Source organism: Scyliorhinus canicula, chromosome 13, assembly GCF_902713615.1.
Source record: "Scyliorhinus canicula chromosome 13, sScyCan1.1, whole genome shotgun sequence".
In the NCBI taxonomy this organism is placed as follows: Eukaryota; Metazoa; Chordata; class Chondrichthyes; order Carcharhiniformes; family Scyliorhinidae; genus Scyliorhinus; species Scyliorhinus canicula.
This window is the reverse complement of record NC_052158.1, coordinates 159,080,580-159,104,373: the sequence shown is the minus strand read 5'-3', so window position 1 is coordinate 159,104,373 and position 23,794 is coordinate 159,080,580. Positions and strand designations below refer to the sequence as shown.

General features: G+C 44.8%; 1 protein-coding gene across 1 annotated transcript; it reads left to right on the top strand.

Annotated features, from left to right (window-relative positions):
- Positions 1-1,994: 1,994 nt before the first annotated feature.
- On the top strand, positions 1,995-12,979 carry LOC119975675 (extracellular calcium-sensing receptor-like). Its single transcript, XM_038815458.1, has 6 exons — positions 1,995-2,161; positions 5,082-5,373; positions 6,448-7,284; positions 7,488-7,721; positions 11,799-11,922; positions 12,072-12,979. Exons 1-6 carry the CDS (start codon positions 1,995-1,997, stop codon positions 12,977-12,979), a joined length of 2,562 nt encoding a protein of 853 aa, XP_038671386.1.
- Positions 12,980-23,794: the final 10,815 nt, after the last annotated feature.

Genomic DNA, 23,794 nt, shown 5'->3' with positions numbered 1-23,794 from the left:
ACCTAAGATGGGCTGCTCTCCAGAAGGTTCCTCCACATATTGGTCAAGAAAACCATCCCGTATACACTCCAGGAATTCCTCCTCTACAACATTGTGGCTAATTTGATTTGCCCAACCAATGTGAAGATTAACATCACCCATGATGAAATGAAAAATGAAAATCGCTTATTGTCACGAGTAGGCTTCAAATGAAGTTACTGTGAAAAGCCCCTAGTCGCCACATTCCGGCGCCTGTTTGGGGAGGCTGTTACGGGAATTGAACCGTGCTGCTGGCCTGCTTGGACTGCTTTCAAAGCAAGCAATTTAGCTGGCTTTGAAAGCCTTTGATATTGCCTGATTACATGCATCTCTAATTTCTTGTTTAATGCCATTGCCAACCTCACCAGTGCAATTTGGGGGTCTGTATATGACACCCATAATGTTTTTTGTCCCTTGGTATTTCTCAACTCTCCCCATACAGATTCCACAATGTCAGAGATAATATCCTTTTTCACTATTGTGTTAATTCCCTCTTAAACCAGCAGCGTCACGCCACCACCTTTTCTTTTATGCCTGTCCTTCGTAATTACCGAGAACCCTGGGACATTTAGTTCCCATCTCATTCAGATAAAGTAGCTCTAATGTAGTTCGAAGAAGCATCAGAGGATGACATGGTCACGTTCACTCAGTGCCTGTGAAACAGCTTGAAATACCGAACTATCTCCACGTAGAGAGTCGTCGAACTTGCGGACGGGCCTCGGAATAGAGCAGAAACCGGAACCTCCATTCGTACTGTACACTGAAATTGTTCATCGTGTTCACTGGTTGGGAGGGACTTGTAATAGTTTCATTTGGCATTTAACAATCTTATGTTTCCCTTCCCAGAGAGTGCTTATGGCGACAGTACGTATATGATGCACAGATATGTACAGTTTCGGTGTTCCACTGTGATTCGTCATCGCCCGAAGAAGTGAAGGACTCTGTCACGAGTTCACATAATTTACGTTCGCCTAAATTAGCCCTAAAATGCAAAAATATATGATTAAGTTGAAAGAAAAGTAGAAAATGCTGGAAATATTCGTCAGCTTTGGCAGTATCTTTAGAGAAACAAAAGTTAATATTTCATATCGTTGACTTTTCACCTGAGTGTTACAGTCTGCAAGAAATATTTAGCCAGCAGAGTAAGTTCATCCTTACTGCGGCCCAGTGACAATAAAGAACTGCCATCAGACAGAATGTGAGGCAGATCATTTTGCACAGAAGTAAAATAATACGGATGAGTTTTTTGAATTGGAAGGGCCCGTTCCGATCTACTTTCACTCTGTGTGAGTCACTCAATTTCCCAGTCGCCTCAAATGATGCAATAGTGACCTTTAAATCAACCTCCAAACTGAGACTAAATATCGCGTTCAGTGTCTGTGAAATAATTTGAACCATCGAAAATGGAGATAATTCCCCCCAAAAAGGCACCAAACAATTTCTCAACGTGATGCACTGACAAAACAAGTCCCACCCTTCCCTGGACTGAACGTTTAATTCTCATAGAATTTGACAAAGATATCCAGACTGGAGTGTTCTCTCCCCTCTCTCTCCGCGGACCATCTCAGATCTGCTGAGATTGTCCAGTATTTTCTGCTTCTGTTGCAGATTCCAGCATCCGCAGTAATTTGCTTTTATCGTACAGAATAGACACCCTTCCAAACATGGTTAGAGTTCTTCGGTGTGCAAACTTAAACTAAGGAAAATGTCAGGGGCACAACAGCCCCGAGTGTTGGAAAACATCACCTGCGAGCCTCTCTGATCTGACAGCGAATACGCGTCAGCGAGGTTTGAGTTTGAAATCTCTTGGGACTGTCTTCTGAAGGTTAAATACTCCCCGTACAGCGGGCTGCTTGCAGCAGAGCACGGTCACGGTGATTCGAAACGTTCTTCCCAGTGACTCCTGAGAAAATCTTTATGTTTTCCTGATGTCACTTCATTCCATTTGGAGCGTTTTGTTACTGATCCCAATCCAGATGGTCGACTCCTTCGTTGATGAGACATGTGAACTTCGGGAAATGTTCAACCCTGGAATGATTCAGGATGGAGACGTCATCCTGGGCGGTTTATTCCCGATACATTTAAGAACAGCGCCGGATTATTATTTATTCCGATCGAAACCTCAACCAATGCGCTGTGTGGAGTGAGTAACAGTAATTTTTGATCATTGCATTTGGCAATACTCTGCTCTGGGGTGGAATCTATCCTAAAGAAAACTTAATGTTTGGATGGCAGATTCTTATTTTTGGGTAGTTCTTGTCATGTCATGCTTCCTTCCTCTTTTCTTCCCTTCTGCCGTCTTCCTTTGATCCATTCAGTTATTGAACCCTTTCATGATGGGCAATTCGGTGAGACAAGGAAAACTCGGAAATAAAAGCAGGCAATGCTCGATAGATTCAGCAGGTCGGGCGGCATCTGTGGAGAGTAACTGAGTTAACGTTTCAGATCTAACAATCCTTCTAAAATATCATAGTCACTCTCCTTCAGGACAGGAAAGGCTAGGGGAGGTTTGATAGAGGTGCTCAACATTATTAGGCGTCTTGATTAAGTTATCACAGAATCATATAATTTACAGTGGAGATGGAGGCTATTCCGCCCATCAGGTCTGTACCAGCCCTATGCAAGAGCAGTCTACTTAAGCTCATTCCACCATCCTATCCCAATAACCCCACCTACCCTTTATGGGCACTAAGGGGCAATTAATAATGGTCAATCCATCTACCCTGCACATCTTTCAACTGTGAGAGGAAACCGGAGCACCCGCAGGATACCCAGACTCCGCACAGACAGTCACAAATGCCGGGAATGTTACCTGAGTCCATAGTACTGTGAACCAACTGTGATAAGCACTGTGCTATCGTGTCGCCCAGCTAACTAACAAAGAACAATACAGCAGGAAAACAGGACCGTCGGCCCTCCAAGCCTATACCGGGCCTGATATCACGTTTGGCCAAAGCCCTCAGCACTTCTGGTGCCATATCCCTCTATACCCATCCTATCCATCGATTTGTCGAGATGCCTTTTGAACGCCGTTAATGTATCTGCTTCCACAATCTCCCCTGGCTCGCGTTCGAGGCACTCACCATCCTCTGTGTCAAAGACCTGCCTCTCACATCTCCTCTGACTACCTCTAACCTATATTAAGCACCAGAAAGTGCTGGAAACTCCTGAATCAGGTCTGGCAGCATCTGTGGAGAAAGAAACAGAGTTAATGCCTTAGGTCGACTATGACTTCTTCAGAATTAACCGCCATCCCTGATGTGGGGGAGACAGAAGATCCGCCCATCTCTTGTACTCATGCAGAAAATACAGAAAGCGAACACACAGGTGCAACAGGTAATCAGGAGGCCAATTAAATGTTGGCCCTTATTGCAAAGCGGTTGGAGTATAAGCGTCGGGAAGTCGCTGCACCTGTACAAGGTACTCGTGAGACCACGTCTGGAATAATGTATTTCCCTTATTCAAGGAAATATATTATTTAATTGGAGACAGTTGAGCGAATGTTCACGAGGATGATTCCAGTTATGGAGAGATTGTCTTATGAACAATGGTAAAACAGTTTGGGACTGTAAGTAGACATGAGAAGAATGAGAGGTGATCTCGTTGTAACATAAAGATGCTTAAGGGACTTGACAGGGTAAATGCTGAGAGGTTGTTTAACCTCATGGGAGAGTCGAGGACCAGAGGGCATAGCCTCAGAATAAAAGGGTGCCAATTTAAGACTGAGATGAGGAGGAATTTCTTCTCTTAGAGGGTTGTGAGATCTTGGCACTCCTTACACAGAGAGCTGTCGGGGCAGTGACCGCGTATATATTTCAGGCTGCGATAGACAGATTTTTGATCAGCAAGGGATCAAGGGTAACGGGGAAGGGGTAGGAAAGTGGACGTGAGCAATATCGGATCAGTCATGATCCTTTTGAATGAGGAGCAAGTTCGAGGGGCCGAGGAGCCTACTTCTTCCATATTCCTATGGTCTTCTGGTCTTTAGCCATTGGTACAGTGAGATGTATGCGTGAAACGCGTACGTGGGACTCAGTCGGAGGTAACAGCTACTTTAATCTGCTTAAAAAAGTAAGCTGAAATATAGTTTTAACATTACCGACAGAATAACTAGAGAGGAGGTGAGAATTATTTTATGATCTAGAATTGATTGCATGAACGGGCGATAGAAACGAATTTAAATGTAATTTTCTGGAGTGAATTGGATATTTACATGAACAGGAAATATTTACAGGTGGAGTGAGATTATTTCGATTCTTCTTTGAAATGACGTGGGGATGCCGGCATTGAATTGGGGTGGGCACAGTAAGAAGTCTTACAACACCGGGTTAAGGTCCAACAGGTTTGTTTCGAGTCACTAGCTTTCGGAGCGTAGCTCCTTGTTCAGGTAAATGAATGAATTTAACCTGGTGTTGAACGACTTCCTGCTTTGAAATGGCTCTCAACGGCACAATTGTGTGTGTGATAATGGAGAACAGGTCTGGAAATCAGCAGATCAGGCTTGATGCCGTTTAGCCCAGGCTGTCACGGCAGCACGACCGGATTCATGTGAAAGATAAAGTTGGAGCAGGGACCGGGAAGCAATTCATTCCACAGGGCTGTTCAAAAGCTGGATTTCCCTAATGAGCTGTTAGGGTCAAGACAGTTTCATCTGTCTGGCAGATGGGAAAATTACAAATTTTAGGAATGGATTACAAAATCTTTTAGCTTTTATCACAGTTCGTTTAGCAGAACATCTAAACAGAGCCACAATTTCGGAATAAATCTAATATAATTTCGGAAAATTACTTTATATTGCTGGAAATATGGAAATATGTAGACCTAAAGTAAGCCACTTCAATTATTGCTGTGGAGTGTCACTAACAATCTGGAGATAAACCCAGCAATCAGAAATATTCTGTAAGAATTAACTGCTTTACTTGTTCTTGAAATTCTATGCTTATATTGTAATCTGAACAACAAATCGCACACCCTTTCAATGTTTTCTCAATTTTGCAATGAGCAATAATACAAAAGGAATAATATTGTCTTGAAACAAAAGTAACCCCATATGTGTGTGGCAGGTTTAGCCAAAGTGGACTGCGTTGGGCCCTCACCATGGTGTTCGCCATAGAAGAAATAAACGGGAACCCAGAATTGCTTCCTGACACAACTCTGGGCTACAAGATTTTCGATAGCTGTGGTGCACCTTCTGAAGGGCTTAAAGGAGCTTTCAAATTACTGAAGGGGAAAGACAGAATCATTTCCAATTCCACGTGTGCTGGCATTCCATCAGTGTCCATGATTGTGGGAGATGGCGGATCATCGCAATCTGTCGCAGTATCGCGAGTGGTGGCCCCTTTCGCCATCGGTATGGTAAGATATGTTAATACATTTGCGACAATCATTTACATGGGGGTGCCTGCAATTACTTTTCCAAAGCCAAATAGCGTAAATTGTAAAAATCTGAAACAAAGACATGAAATGCTGGAAGTACCCAGAAGGTCTGGTAGCATCTGCGGAGAGAGGAAAGGGTTAATGAGACGGCATTGACTTCAAACGGTGACTTTATTTCATTCTCCCCGGTTGGTACCAGACCTGCTTATTATTTTCGACATTTATATTAAATAATATTTAACTGCTTTGGAGCCAGTGGGGTTCCATAAGTAGGCCACAAAGGTTAAAGATTAATTGGCAAAAGGGCCAAGATGGGAGATTAAGAGAGAGGAGGGTGGCGCACAGGGAGACCGTGGCGCGGTGGTATCTCACGAGATCAATTATCCAGAGCCTTGGGATAATGCTCTGAGGATCCATGTTCGAATCCCACCACTGCAGAAAGTGAAAACTGGATTCATATTGCCGATTGCCAAAAAAAATTGCCGATTGTCGAAACAAAACTCCTTTTTAGGTACTTTGGACATTCTGAATTCTCCCTCTGTGTACGAAAACAGGCGCCGGAATGTGGCGACTCGGGGCTTGTCATAGTAACTTCATTGCAGTTGTAATGTAAGGCTACTTGTGACAATAAAGATTATTAAAGAATCCACTTTAGGGAAGGAAATCTGCCGTCCTTCTTTGGTCTGGCCTTCATGCGACTGCAGATCCACGCAATGTGGTTGATTTTGAAATGCCCTCTGTAATGGAGTAGCAGGGTAATCGGGGTTGGACAGCAAATGCTGGCCCAGCCAGCGACGCTCACTTCCTACGAATGACTAAATAATTTGCTCTTAAATTGTTCATATCGAAAACGAATTTAAAAGGCGGTGGATCAGATTAACAGTAACGGTGAAAAGTTTATTGGATAAATAATTGAAAAGGAGCCACGGTGGGAAAAAGGCTGTGGGTCTGATTAAATATCTGTTTGAAAGTAGCTACACAAGCACAGTGGCCTTGTAGCTTCATGTGTGGCTCCACAGTCCAAACATCTCTGTTAATCCTCTTCCCCCACAGGTCAGCTACTTTGCTTCATGCGCCTGCCTCAGTGATAAGCGTGAATTCCCAACTTTTTTCAGGACAATTCCCAGTGATACCATTCAGATGAGAGCTTTAATCCGGATTATCCACTATTTCAAATGGTCTTGGATCGGAGCTGTGGCTGAAGATAACGATTACGGCCGATTCGGGATGAGGGCTTTAATTGAAGAGGCTGCAAAGTTTGAAATTTGCATCGCCTACATCGAATTTCTTTCACCCGGTCGTACCAGGGAAAGGATGCAGCAGGTTGCGAATACAATTCGAAAGTCATCGGCTAAGGTGCTGATAATATTCTGTGGAGAGAGTGACAGCTTGTCTTTAGTAAATGAACTGAGAATGCAGAACATTACCGACATCCAGCTGATAGCGAGTGAAGCATGGGTCACATCATTCCAAATGTGGACAGCGGAAACCTGGGATATTTTAACGGGAACAATGGGGTTTGGAATAAGGAGAGCGGAAATTGCAGGATTGAGAGAATTTCTCGTCAACCTCCATCCTTCCACAGCAACGGACAACCCGTTTGTGGAAGAGCTCTGGCGGGAAATATTTGGCTGCAGTGTACACATCTCAAATCAGACTCTGGGAGGAAACATAACAGCTTCCTCTTATAGACCATGCACAGGTTTAGAAAACTTGGGGACAATTGAGAGTACATTTACTGATGTATCGCAGTTAAGGATTTCCTACAATGTGTACAAAGCGGTGTACGCAGCAGCGCATGCACTTCATAATTTACAAACTTGTGAACATGGGAAAGGCCCATTTCCCAATAAAACCTGTGGCCAAAAGTCAAACCCACTATCCTGGCAGGTGAGGCATTTTCCAAAACACTTAATCATTCTGTAAAGTTCAATGGTTTCTCATTTCGACAGGAACAACGACAAGAATAACAAGCAACTGTTCTAATGTCCAATTATTGGTGATTTAGTTAATGCTGCGTTAATCTGTTTGCAGACATTGTGAAACATGCTCAAGAGTTGCAGTAGATAATTATTATTTTCCCTTTTCTGAAGGTTTTGCAGTACCTGAGGGAGGTACGTTTCACAAACCAGTTTGGGGAGGAAGTAAGTTTTGATGAAGACGGAGATCCTATCGCTTCCTATGACTTGATAAACTGGCAGAAGCTTCCTGATTTGTCAGTTGATTTTGTGAAAGTTGGTTATTATGATGCAGCAATGCCGGAAGGAGAAGAACTCGCGTTGGATGAACGTAGAATCATTTGGCACAGAACAGCGATGGAAAATAAAGTAAGCCCATTTTCAATCCACCAAAGACGTGAAAGGATGCGTCTGTTCATTGTTAGCAGCAACCCATAATCACGCGATTATTTGACTGGTTATTATTGACGAATGGCCTCCTTCTGCACTGTAAATTCTAGAGACCAAACAAGGTTCTTTCCGGAATCTCGAGTTTAGTCGCACTTTCTGGGCTCGTTTTGAATGTATGGGGTCAATATGAGGATCCATGTTCTTCTTGATATATTTCAATTTAGTACACTGTGGTGTTCAGTTCATGATTTCAATTTTCTCAGATGTTACCTAGATTGGAGACGCTGCCAACCGTGGTGCGATAGTCGTGAACTTCAAAAGGACGTAGACATGTTAGTGAATTGGGACGACAAGTGCAGATGTAATTCCATACAGAGAAGTGTTACGTTTTATCAGGAAGAATATGGAGAAAGAGTTTAAAATAAAGAGAGATATTCTCAAGGAGGTGCAGAAAATGGAGTGCTCGATGGACAGGTGCACACGTCATTGAAGGTGGCATGGGAGATTGAGAGTCCCGTTAATTAATCATACCTAGAACAAGACCAGCAGCGTGCATTCAATTCCTGTACCAGCTGACGTTATTCATGAAGGTCCTGCCTTCTCAACCTTGCCCCTCACCTGAGGTGTGGTGATCCTCAAGTTAAATCACCGCCAGTCAGCTCTCCCCCTCAAAGGGGAAAGCAGGCTATGGTCAACTGGGACCGTGGTAACTATGGTGACTTTATGCTTCACTGCTCGAGGGTCACGGAATCAGCCACTGCCTGTGCAAAGTCTGAACATGCTCCCCGTATGTCCATGGTTTTTTCTCGGGTGCTCCAGTTTCCGCTCACAGTCCAAAGATGTGCAGGTTAGGTGGATTAACCATGCTAAATTGCCCTTAGTTTTCACAAAGGTTAGGTGGGGTTAATGGGTTATGGGGATAGGGTGGAGGTGTGGGTTTAAGTGGGGCGTCTTTCCAAGGGCCGGTGCAGACTCGATGGGCCGAATGACCGCCTTCTGTGCTATAAATTCTATGATTCCATATTTAGGCCTCATCTGGAACACTGTGTCCATTTTGCGGGCCATACTTGAGGAAGGAGAGAGTGCAAAGGAGATTCAGAAGAATGATTCCCGGATAAAGAACTCTACCTAAGAGGATAGATATGAGAGGGTAGGTTTGTTTTCCTTAGAGGAAATAAGGCTGAGAGAAGACTTGATATGGATATTAAACACCCTGACACAGATGGACAGGCTAAACAGCGAAAAACTTCCCACTCACAAACGCATCAAGAACAAGGGAGCACATGTGCAAAGTAATTAGAAAAATGGGTAGACGTGTTAAGACCATAAGACATTGCAGGAGAATTAGGCCACTCGACCCCTCGAGGGTGTTCGTGGTTCGAGTCTGGAACAAACTTCCTGAGAAGGTGGTGCAGGTATTCAAAGGGGAATTGGATTTCTATCTGATATGAATGTGCAAGGTTACAGAGATAAGGGAGGGAGTGGGACTGAATAGAAAACTCTTTTAGAGAGGCAGTGTAGCCGCAATGGGCCAAATGGCTTCCTTCTGCACTGAAAGATCCGGTGATATATTAAGTTAGGAGTTTCTGAAGACATGGCCTTCACTTGAAAGGGCTTGATGATGGCAAATTCAAAACCAAGCGGGTGAAACATGAATATGATTCCAATCGATGGTATTACCGATATAATCGAGACTGTTGGCATTGAGTGACGTACACTTTAGAGTGAATTATTTTAGAAAGTAATTTTTTGGAATTGAGAATTTGAATTAATTTGTGACCTGGTGTGTTATTGGTACGCATGCTTGGGCAGAACAGGTGAGTTTGAACACATAGTTCTCGATAGACATGTGGACCTCGGTGGACCGAAAGGCCTAATTCTGCTCCTTTATCTATGGTTTTATGACATTTACTCAGCAGTGAGGTTTCCACAGACCTCATCTGTTGAAGAGTATAATTGACAGAGTTTGATTGACTTGATTAATCCACAAATTGATTGTTGTTTTATCATGTGACTATAGAATGGTAGAAGGAGAACTCGGTGTATCTTTTCATTTTTATGCTTTTAATAATTCCAACATTCAAACTCAATATTCAAATTTAGACACCGCTCTATTAATGCCTATTCTGTACTGATTTTATCATTTCATATTTCGGTTTTCATCGAGATTTCTTTCTTTTGATGAATATTAAACTAAACATTATTATAACTATATGCAAATCACAAGATTTCTACAGTGCAGGAGGAAGCCATTCGTCCCATAGAGACTGCACCGACCTTCCGAAGGATCAGCTTACTGAGGCCCATTCCTCCACCCTATCTCTGTAACACCACCTAACGTTTTGGCCACGAATCAGGAATTTATCACGGCATATCCACCTAACATAACAGTTTTGGATTGTGCGAGGAAACCGGAGCACCCATGCTGATATGGAGAGAACGTACAAACTCCACACAGACAGTCACACAAGTCCAGAATTGAACCAACGCCCCTGATGCTGTGAGACAGCAGTTTTAACTATTGTGCCACCGTGCTGTCCCAAACATGCCACTTCTTTCTCATTAACAAGAGGGCACAATATTGCAGCCTCTATGCCATCATAGTATCAACTCAGTAACGGCAAATTCTAATCGTTCTGCATAGCAAGTTCTAAAGCTGAATTCAATCCGTGGCCTGGCATTAGGATAAAAGTCGTTGGATGGGGTGGTTATGTTCTTCCAAAGGAAGAGCACTTGGTGATGGTGGAACAATAATGAATAGTATATCCATGGTAAACCCCAATATTTAAGTTTAAGCATAGCGGAAAGTAGAGACAGATGAGATGAGCAGAATTTATTGAAATACAAAAGAAAAAATCAATACTTATTCAGATAACAATGAGAAACATTTCGGTTAATTGAAACATGAAATAAAAGAAGCCATATGATGAGAATCTTTCAAAATTACCCATCAATTCTTTGATGGATGAGTTAATGCGCTGGACGATTGAGTTGCAATGATTTGTCCTAAATGCTCCGTTTTCCTATTTTCTGACAACTAAGACTTTGTTGATCAACATTGAAAATTTGGCAAAATAGTCACTCATCTCCTTTGCTAAACGTATAGTCATAGTTCAACAGTAATTGTCACACTCCAGACGGCATCGTCTTAACCCTGTTGATTTGATGCAACACTTTACCGCTGGCTCCAGTCATCACGGAATCACAGAAATGGACAGGGCAGAAGAGGCACTTCCGGCCATTGAGTCTGCACTGGCACTTGGAAAGAGCACCCTACTTAAGCTCACGGGGGTTTTAATTCAGACAGCAGCATGCTCTGTGCAGGCTTGGAGGGCCGAAGGCCCTGTTCCTGTGCTCTAATTTTCTTTGTTCTTTGAATGGCTTATTATGCCACTTCAGAGGGTAGATAAGAGTCAAATCATATCGCATTGCATCTTCACGCAGGCCAACCAGAAACTGATGTCAAGTTTCCCTCTCTTTAATTCGAGCTTTTAAAGCAATCGAGGATAGTTCCGTAATCATCTTATTGAAATATATTAATTTTATTTAAATTCCACCAGATGCCATGGAGGGATTTGAACTCGTGTCCCCAGAGCATTAGCCTCGATTTCTAGATTGGTAGTCCAGCTACTATTACATCAACGCCCTTCCTAAATGATGTATGCAATAGAACATTCCATTTGTGATTTCCTTACATTTGAATTGAAACCGAGTTTGAGCGGTAGCAAGTAGAGAGGGAATGCTTTCGGATAGTAAAGACTTATAATTTGAAGGGACATTAATAAACCAGGGGCTGGTTTAGCACAGGGCTAAATCGCTGGCTGTGAAAGCAGACCAAGGCAGGCAAGCAGCACGGTTCAATTCCCGTACCAGCCTCCCCGAACAGGCGCCGGAATGTGGCGACTAGGGGCTTTTCACAGTAACTTCATTTGAAGCCGACTTGTGACAATAAGCGATTTTCATTTCATTTATTTGCCAAGACTTTCCAGCTCCGACTTTGACTCTTTGCAAATGGTTGAGTTTTGAGGATGTCAAGTATAGCCCCTGTCTCCACAGGTCCCTGTGTCAGCATGCAGTGATAATTGTGGTGCTGGAACAAGAAGAGCTGCCCGCAAGGGGCAGCCTGTTTGCTGCTTTGATTGTTTACCATGTGCTGATGGGGAGATCAGTAATCAGACAGGTATGAGAACCTTCCTTAATATTCCAGCAGGAAACAGGTGCCTGGGAATAGAAAGTACTACGGCATGTTTTGGATTTGCTACCATAGTACGTGTCGTTCATTTCGAAAAAGTGCATTTGAATTACTATTTGTATGTTGTGTGTCCACAGATTCTATAGAATGTATCAAGTGTCCAAAAAATGACTGGTCCAACGTTCAAAAAAATCAATGCATTCCGAAAGAAATTGAGTTCCTCTCCTTCCGCGACACTATGGGAATAACACTGGCGGCGATTTCACTGTTTGGAGCTTGTATCACAGGAGTTGTTGCAATTGTTTTCTTATATTTCCTGAATACTCCCATTGTGAGGGCCAACAATTCAGAGCTAAGTTTCCTTCTGTTAATCTCATTAATACTCTGCTTTCTGTGCTCCATTACATTCATTGGACAGCCAACGCCATGGTCATGTATGGTGCGCCACACAGTGTTTGGGGTGAGCTTTGTTCTGTGCATTTCCTGTATTCTTAGTAAAACTCTGGTCGTCCTGATGGCATTTAAAGCAACGCTCCCGGCCAGTAATGCGATGAAATGGTTTGGACCCAAACAACAAAGATCAATCGTCTTCCTCTGCACATTGATTCAAATTATAATATGTGTGATCTGGTTGGTGACATCTCCCCCTCTCCCATCTAAAAACACCAAGTATCAAAGTGCAAAGATTATCCTTGAGTGTGATGTGGGTTCCACAGTTGCTTTCTGGTGTGTGTTAGCTTACATCGGCCTATTAGCTTGCATGTGTTTGATTTTAGCTTTCCTGGGCCGGGCCTTACCCGACAAGTTCAATGAAGCGAAATTTATTACCTTTAGCATGCTGATCTTTTTTGCCGTTTGGTTAACTTTTATTCCAACTTACTTGAGCAATCCTGGAAAATACACAGTGGCCGTGGAAATATTCGCAATTTTAGCATCGAGCTTTGGGTTGTTGGTATGTATATTTTCTCCAAAATGTTACATTATATTGTTCAAATCAGAAGAGAACACCAAAAAACACCTAATGGGTAAAAATGCGCAACCCTAACAAATTAACTCTGGGGCTGCACGGTGATGTAGAGCTGGAGAGAGTGAACACAAACAGGTTTGACTTTTAAGTTCTCTGGCAATGTGTTCTGATAAGGTTGCTCGGATCAAAGGTACGTTTTGTAAATGGATAAATGTACGAAATGGTCCTCATTTTCTAAAAATGTGAAACATTAGGAGTAAGATTTTGAGTAATCGTCTGTTGCTGAGGCTTAGACGTGTATTTTGATAACTGTTAATAAATGCAACCAGAAAAGCATAAGTGGCTTCAAAAGTAACAGTGTTTTTTTACTTTATTTTTATTGGGCGCTGGATTGGCTGGCCACGCCAGCATTTGTAGCTCATCACTAATTACGCTTGAGAAGGTGGTAGCGAGCTCCCTTTATTTAAAAGAATAGGAACAATCTTTATTGTCACAAATAGCGTACATTAATACTGCAATGAAGTTACTGTGAAAAGCCCCTAGTCACCACATTCCGGCACCTGTTCGGGTACACTGAGGGAGAATTTAGAATGTTGAATTCACCTAACAGCAGGTCTCTCGGGACTTGTGGGAGAAAACCTGAGCATCCGGAGGAAACTCATGCAGAAACGGGGAGAACGTGCAGATTCCGCACAGACAGTGACCCAAGCCAGGAATCGAACCTGGGACCGTCTTGAACTGTTGCAGTCCCTGAGATGTAGGTACACCCACAGTGCTGTTAGATAGAGAGTTGTAGGATTTTGACCCAGCGACAGAGAATACAATGGCATATTTCCAAGTCAGGATGGTGAGTGACTTTGAGGGGAACGTCCAGGTCGTGGGGCTCCAAGGTATCTGCTGCTCTTGTCCTTCTTGATGGCAGTGGTTGTGTGTTTGGAGGGTTTGCGTTAGGTGGCTTGGTGAGTTCCTGCAGTGCATCTTGTAGATGGTACACACGCCTACTGCTCGGTTTCTATACACGACACGTGTAAGGAAGAAATGCCTGAAGGTCATCACCTCACATTGCTGACTTCAATTGTTTCAAACAAGCTTCTCTCACGTACACATCGATTAGTTACATTTTTCAGCAGCTGTTAAGAATGTTGGCCATTCCTTCTGATTTTCTTATCATTTCTTTGTTATTGCTGTTTTAAAAATATTTTTATTGTGTTCCTTTTTCACATTATCATCACATTTACAGCCACCAACAAATAATCAACTATAACAGATAGAATGCAAGCCGCTGACCAACAATCCCTTTATCCCACACACTCCCAAACAGCCTCTAACATTTTAAATACAAAGACCAGAGAAAAAGAAACAGTAATCCAACATCAACACATACATAATCACCAATAACTTATATATTCCAAACCCCCCATCCCACTAATGTTCATTGTCATCCAATTCTCGAAGATGCACGGTAACCAAAGCCCATGAATTGTCGAGCGGTTCCATCCTCCCCCTCAACTCAAACTTTAATTTCTCGAGCCTTAAGAACTCCAGCAGGTCTCCCCATGGAGAAGCTGACCTCCATTCTAACAGGATCCACCTTCGGGCAATCAGCAAGTCGAAGGCGAAGGCATCTGCCTCCGCACCCGGTTCCATCCCCGGCTAATTCGACACTGTGAATTTGACTTCTGAGGACCTGGTTCGAGTCTCACGTACACCACATTTGAGATTACCCTGAAGATCCCCTCTAATACCCCTCCAGTTTTGGACAGGATCAAAACAAATGATCAGGATTTGCGAATCCCCCCACACCGCTCACAAATATCCTCCACCTTTTCAGAGAGTCAGCTCACTCTTGCCCTTGTGATGTGAGCCCTACACACCACCGTCAACTGTGTCAGCCCCAACGTCGAGCACAAATTTGAGGCATTCACCCTCCGGAACACAACCCCTCTTCCATAATCTCCCCCAACCTTTCCTCCCACTTCGACTTAACCCCTCCAGCGATACCTTATCTTCCCCCAGAATCAGCCCATCAATCATCGACTTCACCCCATTCTCCATTCCTCCTGTCATCAGTATCTCTTCCAATAGTGTGGGGGCCGGCGCCACCGGGAAAGTTTTGTATCCCCGTCCGAGCACAAATTTCGGACCTGCATAGATCTCAATATCTCCCCCTGCCCCAACCCATATTTCTCCCGCAGCTCCCCTAGCCTCGCAAAACGGCCCCACAGAAACAAATCTTTTAATCCCCTGACTCCCCTCTCCTGCCATCTCTGAAAAGTCTCATCCACGTCCCTGGCTCAAATCTCTAATTCCCCAGAATTTACATTTCCCAGGACCCTGCCCACAACCTCAACTGTTGGCGCAACTACCTCCAGATCTTTAAAGTCGCCACCACCACCTGACTCCCACAGTATTTCCCCGGGGCCATCGGGAGCAGCGCTGTTGCAACGCCCTCAACCCCAACCCCCTGCACAGAGTCTCCTCCATTCTAACCCACTGCACTGGGAGTCCACCCTGCAACCCAGCCCTGTACCTTCTCTGCGTTCGTCGCATCCCCCTTGACTGCCATCCTCTCTGCAACAGCAGCTTCCTAAACCTAGCCACGTCCCCCCGCCCAACTAAACAAGGTAATCATGTTTTCTACTTCCTTAAACATGCCTTTGGCACAAAGACCGCCAGGCACAGAAAAATGAACTAAACATTCGGCAACACTATCATCTTAATTGCCTGTACCCGGCCTTCCAGTAACAGAGGAAGACCATCCCACCTGACCAAAACCGCTTTCAGCCACCACACCAGATTAGTGGATTTGGATTCTGGATTTTGTTTATTGTCGCTTATACTGAGGTATAGTGAAAAGTATTTTTCTGCAAGCAGCTCAACAGATCATTCAGTACATGAAAATAAAATGAAATAAAAGAAATACATAATAGGGCAACACAAGCTACACAATGTAACTACATAAACACCGGCATCGGGTGAAGCATATAGGGGTTAATGAGGTCAGTCCATAAGAGGGTCGTTTAGGAGTCTGGTAACAGCCGGGAAGAAGCTGTTTTTGTAATATTAGGAATTTAGTAATATTGTACCGACGGAGCCCCCCCCCCCCCACAGTCCCATGCCACCTGCACCCCCAGGTATCTAAAGTGGACCACCGCCCTACAGAATGGCAGCACCCCCCGCCCCCTCCCCCACGCCCCTGCCCTTTACCCCGGTCGGGACACAACAACATTCACTTTTGTCCAGATTTTGCTCATACCTCAAAAAAGACCCAAACACTCAAGGCAACTCCAGTATATCACCCATCGACACACTCGGTTCCGATACACACAATAGCAAGTAGACTGCTTACAAAGACACCCGATGCACCCCATCCCCCGCACTATCATCCTCCACACCACCGAACTCCTCAATGCGATGGCCAAAGGTCACTCACAAGCACAAACAATAGGGGGGAGAGAGCACATCCCTGCCTGGTCCCTCGGTGCATGGCAAAATATTCCGGTCACATACTGTTTGTGCGGATAGTCGCCCTCAGCGCCCTGTATTGTAATCTTACCCACTCCACAAATCGTGACCTAATCGCAAAGATTATCACCCCCACAAACATCCCCACCAGCAGCATGCGCCAACCTATACCTACATTTCTTAAAGTACACCACCAGAATCCCATACGGCCCTGCTATCTTCACCGACTGCATTCTCCCAATCGTGTTCTTGATCTCCTATTCCCCATCGCCCCCTCCTATCCTCCTCCCCCAACTGCGGACATTCCAAACCATCCAGGAATTCCTGCATTCCACGATCCTTCCCAGGTGGTTTCGAACTATACAACATCTCATAAAACTCCCCAAAAACCCTATTAATCTCGTCCGGAGCCACCACCAACTTCCCTGTCCCATCCCGAACCTGAACAAGGTCCGTCGCCGCTGCTTCCCTCCAAAGTTGGCCTGCCAACATGTGCCCTGCCTTCTCTCCATTCTTGTAGACCGCTGCACTTACCCACGTCAATTGGCGCACCACCTTCTTTGTGGACAGCCGATCAAAGCTCACCTGCAACTCCTTTTTTCCAACAGTGCAGGGTCCAGATCCCTGACCAAAAGCGCCTTCCCACCACAAAAAGGTTTATCCGTGAATAGACGTTATGAACCAAAGAGAAAATGAATACTACCGATCCACCAGGTGCAAAAATTTCCAAGTGTCCACTCCTCCAATTTGCACCATTAGCCCAGCTGATGCCTTTGCTCCCCTGACAGAACAAGCGGAGCGGCCGTGACCTGTCCAATCTTGGCTCCGTCACCAAGTTCCAGTCTCCATCCACTACCAATTCAACTGAATCTAAGTCGGGAAAGGCCCCACACACCTTCTTTACAAAGCCTACATCATCCCAGTTGGGACCATACAGGCTTATAAGCGCCAGCCACCTCGTCTGCAATGCCCCTGTCATTATCAAATACCTACCTCCCTGATCCGCCACCACTTTCCCATTTGGAACTGTACTCTTTTAAGAACCAATACCACAACCCCCTGCACCTTGCCATCAACGCGCGAGTGAAACACCTGAATAACCCAGCCCTTCCTAAGCCTCACCTCCCGCCCTTCCCAAGGAAAACAATCAAACAGACAGTTCTCGGAGAAAACGGTCGCTACAAAGAACAACAATAGCAAACTTAACCTCTATAACAGCATGGAGTAAGGACATAAGTCAAAACTACACAAATACAGTCTCCTAACTCCCGTTCCACAGTACCACAACACCTTTTCACTCCAGTCTTCACTTCTTCCCCAAGCCTTCCACCTTCACAAACGACTCCACCAACTCCACTGATTCAAAGTAAAAGCCTCTGGAGTTGAAGGTCACCTTAGCTTCGCTGGGGATACCACTCCGAACTTCACTCCAATATTATACAGTGCCCTCTTTAATCGGCCGAAAGTCAGTTCCTCCTTGACAGTTCCACCATCTGGTCCTGGTAAATTTGAGCACCAGTTCACTGCACCTCCCAGTCTGCTTTACCCAGTTCAAGATGTTCTCCCTCATGTGGTACCTGTGAAATCAGATGAGCACTGCCTTTGGCGGCTCGTTCAACTGCGGCCTAGGCCTCAGCGACAGATGGACACATACAGTTTATACCGAGGGGTTGCTCTCCCTCCCCCATCAGGTCTGCCAACATCTTGTGAAGTACTCCGCTGGTCCCGGGCCCTTGGGCAGGCCCACAATGCTCAAATTATGCCGCCTCGAGTGGTTCTCCAAGTCCTCCACCTTTGCTCGCAGGCACCCTCGATCATCCTCCGCAGTTCATCCTCCATCGAGGTGAGATGATAACTGTGCTGTGACGTGTCCTCCTCCACTCCCTTCATCTTCTAGCCATACTCCCTCACCTCGGCCGATGTCTTCACCCCATCCACTCTCACCGGGGCAATAGCCTCCTCTACCAATGTCTTCAAAGCCACCGCCATATCCTTCCTCAACCCCTCCATATGCTTTGCAAACTGTTCTCCAACTCCAAACACGTCACGTCAGTCATCTTCTCTGCTGTAAGCAGTGCGGCCCCAGCCAGCAGCCCAGTCTCCACAATCTTGCCAGCTCCCCGGAAACCCTGGATGAACAGGGATATCCACTGCTTGCTGAAGTCTAGGTCTGAGGCATTCAAGTCAGGCGACCCTGACCTAAATACGAAAGCCAGATATGATCTAAGAAGATCCATCAAAGATGCCAAAAGACAGTACCGGAAAAAGCTCGAGTCCCAGCCAAGCCACACGGACCCCCGCCGACTACGGCAAGATCTGAAAGACATAACGGGCTACACGATGAAGGCATGTAAAATCACCTGCTCCAATGCACCCCTCTTTGATTAGCTCAACGCATTCTGTGCACACTTTGAACAAGAGGTCAGCGAGAGCAAGCCCTCCACCCCAGAAGCCTCGGATGAACTTGTATCTAAGATCACCATTGCAGACGTCAGAGCAGCCTTCTTGAAAGTCAACCCTCAGAAAGCCACTGGCCTGGATGGGCAACCCGGATGGGCACTCAGGTCTTGCATGGATCAGCTGGCGGGTGTATTCGCAGACATCTTAAACCTCTCTTTACAACAATATGAGGTTCCTTTCTGCTTCAAGAAGAGGACCATCATCCCTGTACCAAAAAAATACAAGCAGCGTGCCATAAAGACTATCGTCCAATGGCTCTGACATCCATCATCATGAAGTGCTTTGAAAGGTTAGTCATGGCACAAATCAACTCCAGCCTCCCGGATTGCCTTGATCCACTACAGCTCGCCGGCCGCTGCAACAGGTCCACAGCAGACGCCATATCCATGGTCATGCACACTACCCTTGAACACCTAGATAACAAAAGACCTATGTCGTAGTCCTATTTATCGACTACAGCTCAGCCTTCAACACCATAATTCCTACAAAACCCATCTCCAAACTCCGTGATCTTGGTGTCGGCTCCTTCCTCTGTGACTGGATCCTGAACATTCGACCCCACAGGCCACAATCAGTAAGGAGAGGCAACAACACCTCCTCCATGATCATTCTCAACACTGGTGCCCCACAAGAATGTGTCCCCAGCCCCCTACTGTATTCCTGTTCACCTATGACTGTGTGGCCAAATTCCCCTCCAACTCGATTTTCAAATTTGATGATGACATCACAGTAGTGGGTCGGATTTCAAACAATGACGAGAGAGAGTACATGAATGAGATAGAGAATCTGGTGAACTGGTGCGACGACAATAATCTCTCTCTCTCAATGTCAACAAAACGAAAGACATTGTCATCGACTTCAGGAAGAGTAGTGGAGAACATGCACCTGTCTACATCATTGGGAACGAATTAGAAAGGGTCGACAGCTTCAAGTCTTTCGGTGTCCAGATCACCAACAACCTGTCCTGGTCCCCCCACGCCGACACTATGGTTAAGAAAACCCACCAACGACTCTACGTTCTCAGAGGACTAAGGAAATTTGGCATGTCGTCTCCGACTCTCACCAAACTCTACAGATGCACCATGGAATGCATTCTTTCTGGTTGTATGACAGCTTGGTATGGATCCTGCTCTGCCCAAGACCGCAGGAAATTGAAAAAGGTCGTGAATGTAGCCCAATCCATCATGCAAACCAGTCTCCCATCCATTGATTCTGTCTACAATTCCCGCTGCCTCAGAAAGGACCCCATGCACCCGGACAAACTCTCTTCCACCTTCTTCCGTCAGGAAAAATATACCAAAGTTTGAGGTCACGTACCAACCGACTCAAGAACAACTTCTTCCCTACTGCCATCAGACTTTTGAATGGACCTACCTCATATTAAGTTGATCTTTTCTCTACACCTTGCTCTAACTATAACATTATATTCTGCAGTCTCTCCTTCCTTCCCTATGTATGGTATGCATTGTTTGTACAGCATGCAAGAAACAATACTTTGCACTGTATACTAATACATGTGACAATAATAAATCAATTCAAGTCAAAAAAATCAAATCCCGGCCTGGCCCTATCACTCGACGATGAACACTCACTCTCTCCCTTCTTCATGGCTGTTTTCCTTTGACTCTTTGATATTCTTTGCCTTCATTATACCTTCCCACACCCAATCATTCTTAAATTGCCCCCAGGACCGGACATTAAAATTTTTCAAAACTGGACTCGAGCAGGAGCCACCCAATGTGTGACTTCCCCTCTCCATGCCACCGCTGGAGGTCCATTAGACTATAATTAGGCCACTCGGCCCACTAGTCTGCCCATTCAATCATGGCTGATATTTTTCCCTCATCCCTATTCTCCTGTCTTCTTCCCATAACCCTGATGCCCTTTTTAATCAAGAACCTATCTATCTCTGTCCTAAAGACACTCAATGATTTGGCCTCAACAGCCTTCTGCGGCAAAGAGTTCCACAGATTCACCACCTTCTGGCTAAAGAAATTCCTCCTCATCTCTATTTTACAGGATCGTCCCTTTAGCCTGAGATTGTGTCCTCTGGTTCTAGCCTTTCTAACAAGTGGAAACATCCTCTCCTTACCCACTCTATCCAGGCATCGCAGTATCCTGTAAGTTTCAATAAGATATCCCCTCGTCCTTTTCAACTCCATGTGCATGTTAGGTGGTACTTTATTTTTTAAAAACCTTCGAAACTCCACCGAGTGCAGACCCAGAGTCCTCAACCGTTCCTCATACGACAAGCTCTTCATTCCAGGGATCATTATTGTCATCCTCCACTGGACCCTTTCAAAGGCCAGCACATCTTTCATTAGATACGGGGTCCAAAACTGCTCACAATACTCCAAATGGAGTCTGACCAGAGCCTTATACAGCCTCAGAAGTACATCCCTGGTCTTGCATTCTAGATTGTACTCTAAAAGTCCCATTTGGTTGTTCTTGTTAAAGGTGTTTCTCTGACATAGCCATTTCAGATTCAAGGGTACACTTCCCCTCCGACAAATGTGCTTCCAGATGACCGACGATCCATTTTCAGCAGGTCTATTTTTAAATAAGAAATGGTGAGCAGCGAATCCGAGCAATCGCAGCAACATTAGAGCAATGACTACGATGCATTAAAATGGGGCAAATCAAACTGACCAATTATTGTTCCGCTTCATTCGTGGAGTTGCCTTCATGATCGTGAAGAGAAGGATGCAGATAGCTCTTCCAATGTGATTGGCAACTAGACCTAATAAGTGTTAGCTGTTTGCTCTATACTGTCCGTAGTCATTCCATTTTAATGTTTTATTACTATTCATCGACGGAATCGTACTCATAGATGTCATAGAATTTACAGTGCAGAAGGAGGCCATTTGGTCCATCCAGTCTGCACCGGCTCTTGGAAAGAGCACCCTACCCAAGGTCAACACCCCCACCCTATCCCCATAACCCAGTAACCGCACCCAACACTAAAGTCAATTGTGGACAGTAAGGGCAATTTATCATGGCCAATCCACCTAACCTGCACATGTTTGGACTGTGGGAGGAAACCGGAGCACCCAGAGGAAATCCATGCACACATGGGGAGGATGTGCAAACTCCGCACAGACAGTGACCCAAGCCGGAATCGAGCCTGGGACCCTGGAGCTGTGAGCATATGTGCTATCCACAATGCTACCGTGCTGCCCCACTTGATTGCGTAGGACTGTTTCCTAAAACGAAAAGTGGGAATCAATATCTTTTGACTATAATGGATGTGTCTACTAGGTTTCCAGAGGTCATTCCAGTACGTAATATTACTGCTAAAAAGATTGTGGAGGAGTTACTTCAATTATTTTCTCGATATGGACTACCCACAGAAATACAATTGGATCAACGATCAAATTTTACGTCAAGGTTACTCAAAGAAGTTATGGATAGCTTAGGAATAAAACAATTTAAATCAACTGCGTGCCATCAAATATCGCAGGGAGCGTTAGAAATGTGGCACCAGACACTAAAGACAATGTTGAGGGCTTATTGTCAAGAATATCCAGAGGATTGGGATAAAGGAATTCCATTCTTACTGTTTGCAATTAGGGATGCACCTAATGAGTCAACCAAATTCAGTCATTTTAAACTAATTTTTGGTCATGAGGTAAGAGGACCCAGCGGTTGTGTGTGGATGATAGAAAGGTTAATGCAGTTACAAGAATGGACTCTTATCCAAACCCACGTTTGGAGGATTGCATTGAGATAGTGGGACAATCAGCTTTTATTTCCAAACTGGATTTACTTAAAGGTTACTGGCAGGTACCTTTATCCGAAAGGGCGAAGGATATTTCAGATTATGTGACCCCTACTGGTATATACCAATTCAAGTTATGCCATTTGGCATGAAAAGCGCCCCAGCCACATTTCAACGGTTAACGAACAAAGTAGTTTCAGGATGACCTAATTGTGCGGTATACATCGACGATCAAACATTTGAAACGTCTGATCGAGTTATTCAATCGACTTCAGGAGGCGGGTTTCGTGATAAACCTAGCCAAAAGTGAGAGTGGAAAAGCCCAAGTCACTTTCCTTGGCCATGCAATCGGACGGGGTCGAACGGTCCCACGGGATGTGAAAACAAAAGTTATTGGGGATACCCTCGACACGACGGGAAATAATGCGATTTCTTGGTATGAGTGGATTTTACGGGAAATTTGTACCGAATTTCAGCAGTGTGGTTGCTCCACTGACGGACTTGCTCCAGAAGCGTAACAAATCCCAGTGGACAGCAGAGTGTCAACAGGCATTTGACGGCCTAAAGGCTGTGTTAACCATTGTTCCTGCATTAGCCATCGCAAATTATATGAAACCATTCAAAGTGGCGGTTGATGCGAGTGATGTGGGTGTAGATGCGCTGCTTCTACAAGATGACGATGAAGAGCTAGAGCGGCCTATTGGTTATTTTTCAAATGAATTGAATTCTCACCAGAAGAAGTAATCAACAGCTGAGAAGAAGATGTTGAGTTTGTTGCTAGCTTTGCAACATTTTTACATTTATGTGATCAGCAATCCGTCTGACACCATTATATATACTGATCATAATCTGTTGATGTTTTTCGAGCGATTCCGGAATAACAATACAAGGCGGTTTCGCTGGAGTTTATTGTTACAGCCATTATATTTAAAAATAGTACATGTGGCAGGACGAAAAAACGTGATAGCTGATGCTTTGTCACGAATGTGACAAAGCATCAGGGTAGCATGGTGGTTAGCATAAGGGCAGCAGGGTAGCATGGTGGTTAGCATAAATGCTTCACAGCTCCAGGGTCCCAGGTTCGATTCCCGGCTGGGTCACTGTCTGTGTGGAGTCTGCACGTCCTCCCCCTGTGTGCGTGGGTTTCCTCCGGGTGCTCCGGTTTCCTCCCACAGTCCAAAGATGTGCGGGTTAGGTGGATTGGCCATGCTAAATTTCCCGTAGTGTCCTAATAAAAGTAAGGTTAAGGG